At 47.3% G+C, this 12,873-nt stretch overlaps 1 protein-coding gene across 4 annotated transcripts in view; it reads right to left on the bottom strand.

The window, feature by feature from the left end:
* ELAPOR1 (endosome-lysosome associated apoptosis and autophagy regulator 1) overlaps positions 1-12,873 on the bottom strand; it is a 68,659-nt gene that overhangs the window by 5,004 nt on the left and 50,782 nt on the right. For all 4 annotated transcript variants that reach the window (XM_059137991.1, XM_059137992.1, XM_059137994.1 and 1 more), the window contains exons 8-15: positions 12,227-12,315; positions 8,648-8,825; positions 8,333-8,461; positions 7,832-7,922; positions 5,782-5,887; positions 5,333-5,470; positions 4,556-4,819; positions 2,615-2,788 (exon numbers count right to left, since the gene is read on the bottom strand). In XM_059137991.1, coding sequence (XP_058993974.1) covers positions 2,615-2,788; positions 4,556-4,819; positions 5,333-5,470; positions 5,782-5,887; positions 7,832-7,922; positions 8,333-8,461; positions 8,648-8,825; positions 12,227-12,315 — 1,169 coding nt within the window. The remainder of the gene's footprint in view (positions 1-2,614; positions 2,789-4,555; positions 4,820-5,332; positions 5,471-5,781; positions 5,888-7,831; positions 7,923-8,332; positions 8,462-8,647; positions 8,826-12,226; positions 12,316-12,873) is intronic.

The following is a 12,873-nucleotide window of genomic DNA, read 5'->3' as shown; positions in this document are numbered from 1 at the left end:
GAATGGGAAGGAGTGAATGGTCACACAATTCCCAAAGGGGAAGAGGGCACATTGCTTTCACATCTGAAATTTCAGCCTTCCAGTGGTATGCTGCAGTGGAATGATTTCATCCTAGATCTAATTACAAGACACATTTTTTTTTTTTTTAAAGCTAAAAATAAGGCCTCGGTGTCCTAGTTTCTGGAACTCTGGCCCAGAGGTCGCCAAGCCTTTTTGTTTCCTCGGAGTCACGTGGGAGCCTCATATAAGCAGGGTCGGGATGGTGGCAAAGACCTGGAGTTCTAATCTACCAGCCCACCAGTTAATAGTCTTCCTTCTCCTAGCCAGATTTCTAGATAGATACTGAAATATATAACCGAGTCTCTGAAGTTTTTGAACATCTGGCTTGGCTCACATTCCCTCTCTATCTCCCTTAGTGCTTGTCGTGAGAGCACTTTCCAGACAGATTCCCAGCAGTTAAAACAGACCGCACAACTAGCCCCCTCCCTGCCTTGAGATAGGACATCTTAGAAATAATTGGAACCTAATCCACTAAAAAAAAAAAAAAAAAAAAAAAAAAAAAAAAAAAAAAGGACCAAGTGAAGAAAGTCTGTGTTTATGTAGAAAACATGACAAGAAATAAAATGTTCTCTAACAACCCTCACTGTAGAGAACTCTGGAAGATGGTAAGATTAAGTCTCCTTCTTCCTGGAGATTTTGTAATAGAGGAAATACTGAGGTATTATTCCTTCAACGACATTACATTTATGGAATATCAGTATATAATGTGTCAGCATAAAATCATTTGTTCACTACTTTAAATTTGAGTGTACTAAACCCAAAGAATAAATACAAAAGCACTTATTCAAAAGGATATGTACACCCCTAAGTTTATTGCAGCATTATTTACAAAAGCCAAATTGTGGAAGCAGCCCAAGTACCCACTGATAAATTAATGGATAAAGAAGATGTGGCATATATACACAATGGAGTATTATTCAGCCATAAAAAGGAATGAAATTCTGCCTTTTGCAACAACATGGCTGGAGCTAGAGAGTATTATGCTAAGAGAAATAAACCAGTCAGAGAAAGACAAATACTATATGATTTCACTCATATGTGGAATTTAAGAAACAAAATAAATGAACAAAGGAAAAAAGAGAGAGAGAGCGAGGGAGGCAAAGCAGGAAAGAGACTCTAAACTATAGAGAACAAGCTGATGGGTGGGAGGGTGGGTGAAACAGGTGATGGAGACTAAGGAATGTACTTGTGATGAGCACCAGGTGATGTATGGAAGTGTCGAATCACTACATTGTACTCCTGAAACTAAGGTAATACTACGTTACATTCTAGTAATGTATGTTAACTACCTATACTGGAATTAAAATTAAAAGCTTAATAAAATGTTTAAGAATGGAAGTGTCCTAAGCACTTACCCTGTCAGATTTCCAATATTCTAAATTTTATTACAAGTGAAGTTATGTCAATTGCTAAATCTGGTGATTCTTAGTTTATTTTTCAGATTGTAAGAAATTAGGGACAAGAGAACAGAAAGAAACCTTTGCGTTATGGTAAAACAAAGACCCATTTTTGTCTTTGAACTGACAGTAGTGTGACAGCAACAGGAGACATTTCTGAAAAGAATAAAGGGGAAAAAACCAAAAAGTCAATCTCTCCAAATTCCCTGTCTTCATCTCTCTCCCCACTCACTGAATGAAACTTTTGCTACATGGATCTTGCTTTAATCAGCCTCAGTTTCTGAGTTACCACTAACTCCTTGGAAGCTTCATTTGAACTTCAAAGACTTGTAAAAACAAGATAGAGACATGCATCTCTAATCTTCCATAGATTATTTCTTTTTTTAAATTAAGATATAATTGCCATAGAACATTGATTGGTTTATTTCTTGGCGTGTTCTCTATACAAACACAAATCAACTTTTTTTCACATGTTCCAGAAGGTGGTAGAAGACTGTGTGTTAAGTGAGGTCTCACTGCCACACAGGGTCTCAGACTAAAGGCTCAAGATGCCCTTTATTTTGCTGCATTTGAAACTATCTCTCCGACTGCTAATCCTGGCTTGTTTGTAATTTAGTTAAGTGCTGTAGTGCTGGGATTACTCTTTACATTTCTGTCTTTGACTTGTACATCCAACACATTTACAGCAGCGTGAAATGCCTAAAGGTAACATTCTTCCCATATCCTGGAAAGCCTTTCACATCCCTTTTAAAAAACTGCCCACAAAGTTTCTTAGAGATGAACTACTATTTTATCCAGTCTTTAGGGAACAAATGTCAAATGCCTTGATTAGTGAAGACTGCTCAGACTGCTCTTTAAAGGGAAAAAAAAATCTTCCTCTGGCATTGCTTTTTAATATTCAGTTTGAAAGAATTAAAGTCAGGTAGGAGTAAATGAATATCTTAACTCAAACACCTTTATTTTCCTAAATGTTTATATTCCAAATGATTTAATTTTAGAGGAAAACGTCCTCCGAGGGAATTATCATCACTTAGAAACGCTGGCGTCTTCTCAGTCGCCTGCTGCCTGGATTTTTGGCTTTGCGCCTGTGTCCATCTCTGGCTCTGACCCTCCGGTGTCCCATTTCGATATGATGCCCCGACACTCACACAGCTTACCTCGTTTCCACACAGACTGAGGGTAAAGTGGTGGAAATATTTCAGCCCTTTGGAAGTGAAGCTTGGCCCTCCAGCCAGAGAGACGGTGTTTGCCAAAGCCAAGAAGTTGTAGTCCAACCCCCTGGTCGGAGTGCTGGTGGAGAAGGTGCAGTCATTGTAGCACAAAGAGTGGATCTGAGGGGAAAGGCTCGGTCAGGTGGGCTGTTTGGGCGGGGCCTGAAGGGGACTGTATGGAGAGTGGCAGCTATTATCCCCAGCCTGGTCCAGTTCAGGAGTGAGAGAAGCAGACGAAAGGATTGGGTGGGCATTAAAATAAGGGAAATGGGCTAGTGAGGGTTATGTACATCCCACAGTGCACTTGTTAGCACGCATATGGTATACAGACCCGAGTCTACTATTTTTCAGTAAGGAATTCAGACAGATTTTATAGCCTTGTCTCTCTGCCTAGATGGCTGAACTCTCTCTGAGGACTTAAGGTAGCCCCTTCTTGCTTTTTAGCAGAAGACAGGGAGGCGCGAACTAGAAGGGTATTCCGGATGGCAGAAGAGAAGCTATAAGCCTTTCCCGTGCCCCATTTAAAAGTCACTGAAGCCTGCCTCCTCTCTCCCAGGTTCTCTGCAGGACGCTGAGCCTCAGAGGGGATTTAGGGGACCTGGGTGCTTTTGGCTCAGGTCATGACCTTATGGGTCCTGATCTTGTGGGTCGTGAAATGGAGCCCCACAAGGGGCTCTGTGCTCAGCATGAAGTCAGCTTCTCTCCCTCTCTCTCTGTCCTCTTGCTCTCCTTCTCTCCCTCTTTGGCATAAATAATAATAATAATAAATAATAATAAGTAATAAATAAATAAATCTTTAAAAAGAGGGGACTACATTCCATAAACCCCATAAACACCTTACTCCTTTCTAGAATCTCCGTTCAGCAGCAGCCTTATGCAACTGTCATTCCCTCCCTCAGCGGCAGAGGGAGCCCTAGGGGACGAAGTTTGCAGCAAAGGCCTGGGGTGCCTGGAAGAGGTTCCCCAGGTCTCAGAACTGTGGCATTTACTGCACAGCTAAACTAAGCAGCATTTGCAGACTGTATAAATAATGCCTCACAGATGTTTGTGTATCGATGTGTCTGTGATAAGTAAAATATAAGTTCATTTAAAAAGGATTAATGATTTGTCTCCCTCCCTGTCCGCAAGAGACTCTTAATCTCAGGAAACAAACTGAGGGTTGCTGGAGGGGAGGGGGGTGGGAAGGATGGGGTGGCTGCGTGATGGACACTGAGGAGGGTATGTGCTCTGGTGAGTGCTGTGAATTGTGAATGAATGATGATTCACAGACCTGTATCCCTGGGGCAAATAATACATTATATGTTAATAATAAATAAATAAATAAATAAAGCGTTAATGAATACTTAAGAACTTTTCATCATAGTACTTTCTTAGCTTCAGAAAGTGCATGGGGGCAACAGCACTGTTATTTTACTTTAGAAAAAACCTCTAGGATAGAAGACAGCAATGCCAGTTAACCGTATGTCCCAGCGATGGTGGGTTGCCTTCCCAAAGGAGAGGGGGGCCAACTCCCATGACAACAGGCTGCACTGAAGTAGGCTGAATGTGAGCCCAAGCTCTCATTCCTTCCCTTTAGGTCTCTGCAGAGATGCCAAATAACCCTCTGGACCGGATGGTCACAGATCTCCCTAACCCACCCCGTGAAGATGAGACTTGTCATGGCTGAGGCCTAGACCCTGAAAACCAACTTCTCTGCAGCTAAGAACTTGCTCTCCACGCTCAAAGCCTGGGCAGGTATCCTCAAGGACTCTAACCTGGGAGTGAGCTACAGGGAATGCTTGGCTATCGACCCCTCAAGAGCCCCCCCCCCCCCCCCCAGGTCCTGGCACCCTCTGAGGTGGTCCATTCAGAGATCCAAGGTTAGAATGCATGATACATGGTTGGCACCTTGTTGCTCTTGGTCCCTGGACCGCAGGGCACACAGGCCTGGATGCCGTAAGGCTGGTGGGCCTTCAGGATTGTGTTCGGGGGGCAGGAGTGGCAGGTTCCTGAGTCCCGATCAATGTAGTAGCCAGGAGGACAAGAGGTGCAGGAGGAGCCCATGTCAGAGGCTTCCAGGGCACAGGGACGGCAGTAGGAGGCCACCCCGTCCATGACGTTGGTGATATTGATGGAGTAGATTTTGGCGACATCATTGGTGTACTTCCTGCCCTGGAAACGGGAGGAGAGAGGGGAGAGGCCTGAGATGTCAGCAGCAATTGGGTTCTCTAGAAATAGCAAATGACTACTTAACCCTCTTTACCCTCCAGTACTTGAGAAAAATCTGAGAAGCATACTATTCTTCTTCACTGAAGAGTAGTCCTTTGTGAACATTTTGTGTCACATTAAACCAACACGAGCCCATTCTAAATGTTCTATAAAAATATTAAGTGCCACAGGAGAAATATGCAGTAGATACCATTACATGAAAAAAGCAGGTCTCTTCCTTGTGAAAGGGGACAAAAAATGTACTTGAACTTTTAGTGCCATCTTGCTGGGAAGTCATTTGGACAAGGCCAGATGCTTCTCAGGGGTGGGAATAGGCCGTTCCGTGCTTGACTCTTTCAGATCCTTCGAACCTTTGGGTTCTGAACCTCACACTCATACTTAAGCTACTTCCAGGAATTATCCTGGCTCAGAGGTCTCTTCTGGAAGCCAGGGGTCTGGAGAAGGGCAGCAGCTTACCGTCTCATGAAAAGTTGTCCTCTGGAAGGCCCAGGTGAAGCTCATGGTAGCATTCTCCTCAATGATATAGGTGTAAGACTGTTTGCCTTTGGAACCTTTCCATGTCTCCACGGGAGTATTGGTCCTAGAATTCACACCCTGAATCCAAGATAGATAAGTGAAGAAGGCACAGTGGCTGGGTGGCTGGCTGGTGTGCATGGGGGGGTGGGGGGGCAGTGTTCCCATACTGCTGCCATCCCGGTGGTCAGAACAGTCGGTCAGACCCATGTTAAACTGTGAAGTCCCTGAAGGACAGTCTAGGCCCTTCTGTGAAGTTACTATAAACAGGGCCATCAGTTACACTGGCGCACCAAAGGGGGCCGGCGGTCAGTTATGTTGATGGCCAAAGGGAGCCAACCTTCACAATAGTTCCCCGAAGCCCCACAGCAGACAAAGAAAGGGAAACATACCACCATGAAGTAGAGCTCACAATTCACAGAACAGATGGTCTCAAAGACAAATGTGATCCTGGCCACCTCTTTATTCTCTGTGTCTGCCGTCACTGACTGTGGAGGTCTGTGGGGGCAGAAATGAAAAGTCAGCTCCCAAGACCAGGCAGTGCTTCCTGAAGAGCCCAGACAGCAGCAAAAGGTCTGCTGGGGGACAGGATTAAGTTCTGAGGACTTTGGAAAGAGCACAGATTAAGTCCAATTCTGCCACCTGGCTATGCGATCAAATTGCAGTTTCCTCATCTGTAAAATGAAGGTGATAATACCTTTCTTATTTACCTTCCATCACTGTGGTGCGATCCAAGGGCATAACAGAGGGAGGAGTGCTTTGTAACATGCTCTAGAATCTCACTAGCAGAGTGGGGTCCTCAGACCAGCAGCATCGCCCTCACCCGAGCTTATCAGAGGCCCGGAACCTCAGGCCCCCCACACAGACCCACTGAATCAGAATCTGCACGTTAACGTGATTCCCAGGTGATGCAGAAACACATCAAGGTTCCAGAGTACCTACATGCACTTAGCAGCTCACTCTCTGGGGTGGTGAGAGATTTTCTCGGGTCAAATGAGCAGATATTTCAATTTGTCATCTCTTCAACCAAGTTCTCAGGCTGGTCCTTCTTTTGGGAAGACAGAGCCAAGCCCCAGGGGGCAGGTGGGGTAGGGGTGGTGAGTGGAAGAGGTGAGGAACCACTCTACTGGAGCAGTCAGCTTTGCAAATTAAAATGTCCTTTTGGGAATGTTACCCCCATCCCTCCAAAGCCTAAGAACCGAGCTCACCCTGCAAATGGGTTATAAATTAATTTACACTGCTCAGCGATAAGCTGAGTAAATTAAGTAAGTAAATTAAGAGAAGAGACATTATTCCTTTTGAGCAACTACCATGGGCTTGAGCACTGTGCCAGTGATGGAAAGGAGGGAGCTTGAAGAAGATAATGGAGAAGCCAGACTGGCAATAGGGAAATGCATTCAGCAGTCCTCCCTCATCTTGAAAGCTCATATGGGCAGAAGAATTCACTTTGGCTTTGGAAATCCATTTATGGCTTTTCTTTTGTCCTTGGCCATTTGCTTGTGTCCTAAGAACCACCAGTCCCAACTCCTATCTACACAGTTATGCTAACCACTGGGCTGGAAAAATCATCTCAACCTGAGTTAGTCCAAAGTCACAGACTATCAATCCCCCTGTTTTACCAACGAGGAGCCTGAAGCCTACAGCAGCATGGTGACTTCCCCGAATTCACAAAGCCAGTAACTGGTGAAGTTCAAGTGCCTGTTTTCAGTAGAGTGTTCTTTTCACCACACCACATTGCCTGTAGTCTTTATTTTAATGGCAAACGCATTGCTTAATGTCCTAGGTCTTCTTGGGATATGGGGATCATTATGACAGCAAGAGCCATCCATTTCAGTCTTCTTGTCCCAAATGAAGACGAACTGTCTGTGGATACTTCTGGCCTTCTTTGTAAATTTTTAAAAATTTATTTATTTATTTATTTACTTTGGGTTTATTTACTTATTTTAGAGAGAGAGAAAGTACACAGTGGGGAGGGGCAGAGGGAGAGAGAGGATCTCAAGCAGAGTCCCTCCTGAGCTCAGAGCACAATGCGGGGCTCCATCCCACAACCATGAGATCATGACCTGAGCCGAAATCCAGAGTCGGATGCTTAACCGACTGAGCCACACAGGCACCCCTGGCCTTCTTTTTAAAAGTTGTGCGTTTGTTTGTAACATTTTATCTGATGGCGTGAAGAGGGAGAATTCAAGTAGCGAGCGTGTGGCCAATCCATGAGAGAAGCCAGGTGTGAGAGAGTGCCAGCGGGAGGTCCGCCAGTGTGGGCAGCAACTAGGAAACCACCTGAACATTCAGGTTAATGCTCTCAGACCACTACCCTGCTCCCCTCTGTTCTGAACTCATGCTTCCACACGCCAGAACCCTCTCCTCTACAACACTCCAAGCTATGTGGGACTTGGATGTGGTCAAGGTGGTGTGGGCTTCCTTTAGCTCTGTATCCCTCACCTGAATCCTGGCACAACCAGGGTGAGAATCATGAAGTCATTGTCTGAGGCTCCAACAGCTGTATATATGTGATCACCGGCCACCTCCCAGCCTGGAAAAGGAGAGGGGAGAGTCAGTGTCCCAGGGGTCCCAGGTGCAGGGAAACATGCACCCAGCTGACACTCTGAGAGAGAGAGAGAGAGAGAGAGAACACTGTCCTTTGAGGCATCCAGACCCACCACCAAAGCAAAACCATGTTATCTATCCTGCTACTTCGGTCAAAGACTCTGAAGATCTTAGAGCAAGCCCTTTGGAGTGTGTGCACATGGTTGCTAGCTCTGGTTCTATCTACAAAACTAAGGTCTGGCAGAACGAACGTCCATGGGGAGTGGAACATTCCAGAGGATACGTGGCGTGATTAGCTCATTTTTCTGGGGATATCACTGTTATGAAGAAATGTGAAGCGGGAGAGCTCCGGGTCAGCAGGGAGCTGACAGCTCACTGCGGTGAGGAGGTACTCACCAGTCATGCCCTTGTACTCAAAGTTGATCCCACTGAGGACTGTGGTTTCCATGTTCGAGGGCAGCGTGTTCCACCATTTGTATTCGAATCCTACTGCTGGCTCAGTCCCAGCTGGACAGTGGCTGCAATCTGGGGGAACCACAAGATCCGTGCCTTTAGCAATGAGGCCGCAGCCACCCTGATGGGAGCTGCCGTCCCTCAGACAAGGGACAACAGTGGTGGGCAGTGTGCACGTTCCACTGACCACTCTGAGTGCCACGCCACCCACCCAGGTAGGGGACATGGGAATGGACAGGACGCAGACAGAGAGGTTACCAGAGCCGTTGGAGTAAGAGCCGTAAGGGCAGGGCTCACAGCTGCTGTTGTTGGTTTTGAAGAAGCCCGGGTTGCAGGGCGGGCAGCGGGTCTTCACCCCAGAGGCAGGCAGCTTCACGGCCCCCTCGAGATCCTCTCCACAGATCTTCGGCTGGGCCCATTTGTACATGAGCTGGGTCTGCAGAAACGGATGAAGAATGGCTCAGCCTGTGTGGGATTTAGCACATCTTTATTAGAGTGGTGGTGGTAGGGGGTACTCGGGTCTACGATGAAAGTTTCATGAGGGTAGGGGACCCCCTTCTGGTCACCAATATATTCCATGCTCCTGGCCCAGAGCCCGGCACATGGCCGTGCTCAGTAAATATCCGCTAAGTGTTGCCTGGATGAAGAAGGGTATACTCAGCGAGGACATGTGTGACAGGGAGAAGGGAAGGACCAGTTGTCTCCAGAGAAAGCTCTGGTTCCAGTGTAGCATCTTATGACTACCAAGGTCACAGGAAAAGTAGCTGATGAAAATCCCAAAACATAAAAAGGGATGTCTCCATGTGTCTTCCAAGTATTTTTCTTGCTTTTGCATTTATTCAGTAGACATGTATAGAAGCCTACTACACTTGTGTGCCAGAACTGGGAAGAGACATGGCTCCTTCCCTTAAGGGGCTCACCATCTAGCAAGGACAACAGTCGCGTAAGAACAATCTGCGTGGGTGGATGGATACTGTCTTGATGGGACATCAAGACAAAAGGGACAATGTTGGCCAAGGGCTACAAACTTCCAGTTATAAGACCAGTAAGTTCTGGGGCACTAAGTTGCATCAAGGTGATTACAGTTAATAGTACTATACTACTGTATATACCCGAGAGCTGCTTAGAGAGTAGATCTTAAATGTTTTCACCACACAAAAGGATAATTATGTGATATCATGGAGGTGTTAATTAATGCTATGGTGGTCAGCATTTTGCAATATATAAGTATATCAAATGAATACAGTGGGCACCTTAAACTTACATAAAGTTATGCATCAATTACATCTCGATGAAGTTGGGGGTAATGGGAAGAGGAACGGTCAGCCATCAGATCAGTGGACAAGGAAAACACTGTATCTGTCACTCCATAGGGCCATCCCTACTCTTTTGATGGAGGTATGGGATACAGAAGAGGGGATGACATGGGGAGGCTCCTGGTTCCGCAGGGGAAAGCTACTTGTGTGGCCCTTGGGCCAAGTCAGAGATAAAAGGTGTAATCTACAAGAGCAAATTGCATTGAAGGGAGGATGCTCTGCTCCTGGCAGCACAGCAATGCATGTGAAAAGGTGGACCAATAAGGCATCCATCCACTTTACTCAGCATAAGAAAGGACAAGTCTTAAGAGGAGCCTGTGCTGTCTTGGGTCCTGGGGCTCCTCTCCTGACCCTCTCCATTCCACCGTGAAGAGCAGCCAATGGCCAGAGCCCCAAACTTGGGCTCTAACCTGGGTGCTCTCTTCCTGCTTGTCCCCCGAGTCTGATGGACAGAAGGGTCTGGGGAGCAGGAACACTGACTGGGGCCATCTCCTGGAGCAGCACATGCAGCAGACCCGGAGGACTGGTCAACCTGTCCCTGGGGAACCACCAAGGCACGGCAAAGACCATAAGGGCGATCATGGGAGTGGACTCAAGTTATGGCCCTTGATTTAAAAATACAGTTTAGAAGACAAAATGAAAGCATGAGACAGAGCAGAGCCAGTGCAGGCGTGAGAGCTCTGCGAGGCAATCCTGATGAATGCATACTCCTGTGCACTCATGCTGCAGGGCTCCTCCCCTGAGCCTTGGCTGGGCTGCCAGGAGGAGCAATGGCTCTGGCCCCGCTGAGCATCCAGAGGCCCCAGGCTGTTCTGGCAAGGGCAGACGCCCCCGCTGGCAGGCAGCAGAGCTCGCTGCCCCTCCAGAGGGCCTTGGCTGGAGGTTAGGAGAGGATACTGGAGCAGAAGGAAGCAAAGACCACCACATTCAGCCCCATGTTATGCCAAGGGGGGAGAAGAGCAGCAGGATTCAACGTCCCCATTTAATTAGTGAGTCAATTGATGCCAAGAAGATGAAAATGATTTTTACAAGGTCATACAGAATCCCAGACACTGCACAACAGAGGTAAAACTGATGAGATGTGTAGCCATTCTCCCTCGGCTACTGGGGGAGAGAACGATGCTCGAAACACGAGGGCAGGTGTGGGGAAGGGTGAGGAGTAAGAGAGGATGATGAAAAGCAATCACTGCTAAGGACCAGACTTTATCCCATGCTTATCTGGCAAGAGGAGAATTCATCCAGCCGCCCAACCAGGAAACACTTACGCATCCTAATAATAGCCAAGCCTATGCTTAACGCTGAATGCAAATTTCCCAACTTCTATCTTTCTGAGAGGCTGTGGTTTAGGGATACAGACAATTCATCTGGAACCTCTGATCTAAAACAAATCCTTCCACTCGTGCCCCTGAGCCATCCTAGCTCACTTTCTGCTGTTCCTCGAATTTGCTGGACACAAGTCAGCCTCCTCCACATGTGCTGTGTGCACAGAAACCACCGTGGCCACCCCTTGTCTCACTCAGGTCTCTGTTCAAATGTTACGTCCTCAAATGTCATCCCAACCCTCTCTAAAACAGCATTGTCACCCTTTGTCATTCTCTGTCTTTTCATCTTTTCTTAATTTTTTGCTTCCACTCACTACCATCTGATATACTCTTATTTATGTTTTATCTGTTGTCTCTCTTTCCACTTGCTCCCCAGCAAGAAAGAAGCCCCGTAAAAGTAGATGTTCCCCCACCCTGTTTGGTTAACTGCTGTATGGGAGGTACCAGGCACAGGCACAGTAAATGACTTTTGAACATGTGACCTCCTCTGAAAGGCCTTCCCTGGCTCCCCAGTCCTGGTCACGGCTCTCCCGGAGGCCCCCAGGCCCCTGCACTTCCTCCTCCTGTTCTCATCTCTCACCTTCCCTCCCAGAACAGTGAGCTCTGGGAGGGCAGGGCAGGAGCCTTCATCACGTGACCCCCAGCCGGGGCACAAGGCCTGGCAGAGCATTTGTTCTCAAATCACGCCTGCTGACTCAGAGGTGACGCAGACTACAAAGGAAAGACTCTCTGAGGCAGAAAGCCTGGGGGAAAGAAGGAACCAGCAGAGACAGAACAGTCAGCCCATTCTCCAGTGAGACAGGAAATGGGAATGAATTCCCTTTGCCAGCCGACAAAAGCAGCGCTGAGGGGACAGGTCTGATGAGTTCCATGAGGAAATAAGAGCACCATGGCCCAGAGGCGCCAAGCGAATGGGAGAAACCAAGCAAAAGAAAATGCAATGGCTTTTTTGCAACAGAGCATGTGTGAATAAGCAGTGGAACAAATGGGGCAAAAACAGTTTCTGACCTGAAGATGAAAGAGGCCATCTCGCTTTGCCTCCCCACTCCCCCTCCCAGGCCCTGGAGTCCCCACAGAGGTCTGTGGGATTTTCTCCCTGCCAGCTCCACTGACTTCTGGAGCCCCAAATGTAGTAAAGCCCAAGGAGTGGGCAAAGGAGCTATCTGGGGGCCAAGGGGCTCCAAGACCATGCTACCCACCTCTCCATTGGCATCACAGGCTGTGTGAGTATAGAAGTAATCTTTATCCGTGCAGGCCGGGCGCACTTTGCAGGAGGAGGATCCCTTCTCTAAATTGTAAAAGCAAGGACAAATAGGTGAAGTCACGTAAGAAATCAGAGCTCTTCATCACTTGCTCATGACCCTAGGGCCTCCAAGACCCTGGGGTACAGCACACAAACACAGGTATTGCGGGAAGAAGAAAATCCAGCCCACCCACCCTTCCTTCTGCTTCGCTTCCAGAACCTAAAGCCCCACTCAGATACCCCCTTTGCACCTGTCCCTGGTGCTATGAGAAGGCACTGGCGGGCAGGGCATCAGGAAGGGGACGCGCCAGCGGGCCAGTGAGAGGGGTGGGGAGCCAGAGACAGCATCTTCCAGGCTAACCACAACTAACGCGGTTTTTTGAGACCTGCCATGTTCCATTTGCTTCATAATCCTGTGCAGGTGTTTTTTTCCACTCCTGAAGGATTACAGCAAATCTTAGGAAAGCTTAGGACAGTGTCTTCATACTCTTATTCCAATTCTTTCCCTGCATTTTCTCTGAATATCTCCCTCCAATGAAGGCCTTCCACCTTCGGCGTTTCCCTTTCTCCAGGCACCCACTCTCCACAAATAAGGTGGTCATT

This window comes from Mustela lutreola, chromosome 10 (genome assembly GCF_030435805.1).
Source record: "Mustela lutreola isolate mMusLut2 chromosome 10, mMusLut2.pri, whole genome shotgun sequence".
Lineage (NCBI taxonomy): Eukaryota > Metazoa > Chordata > Mammalia > Carnivora > Mustelidae > Mustela > Mustela lutreola.
The sequence above is the reverse complement of the archived record's forward strand: the minus strand, read 5'-3'. Positions and strand labels throughout refer to the sequence as shown.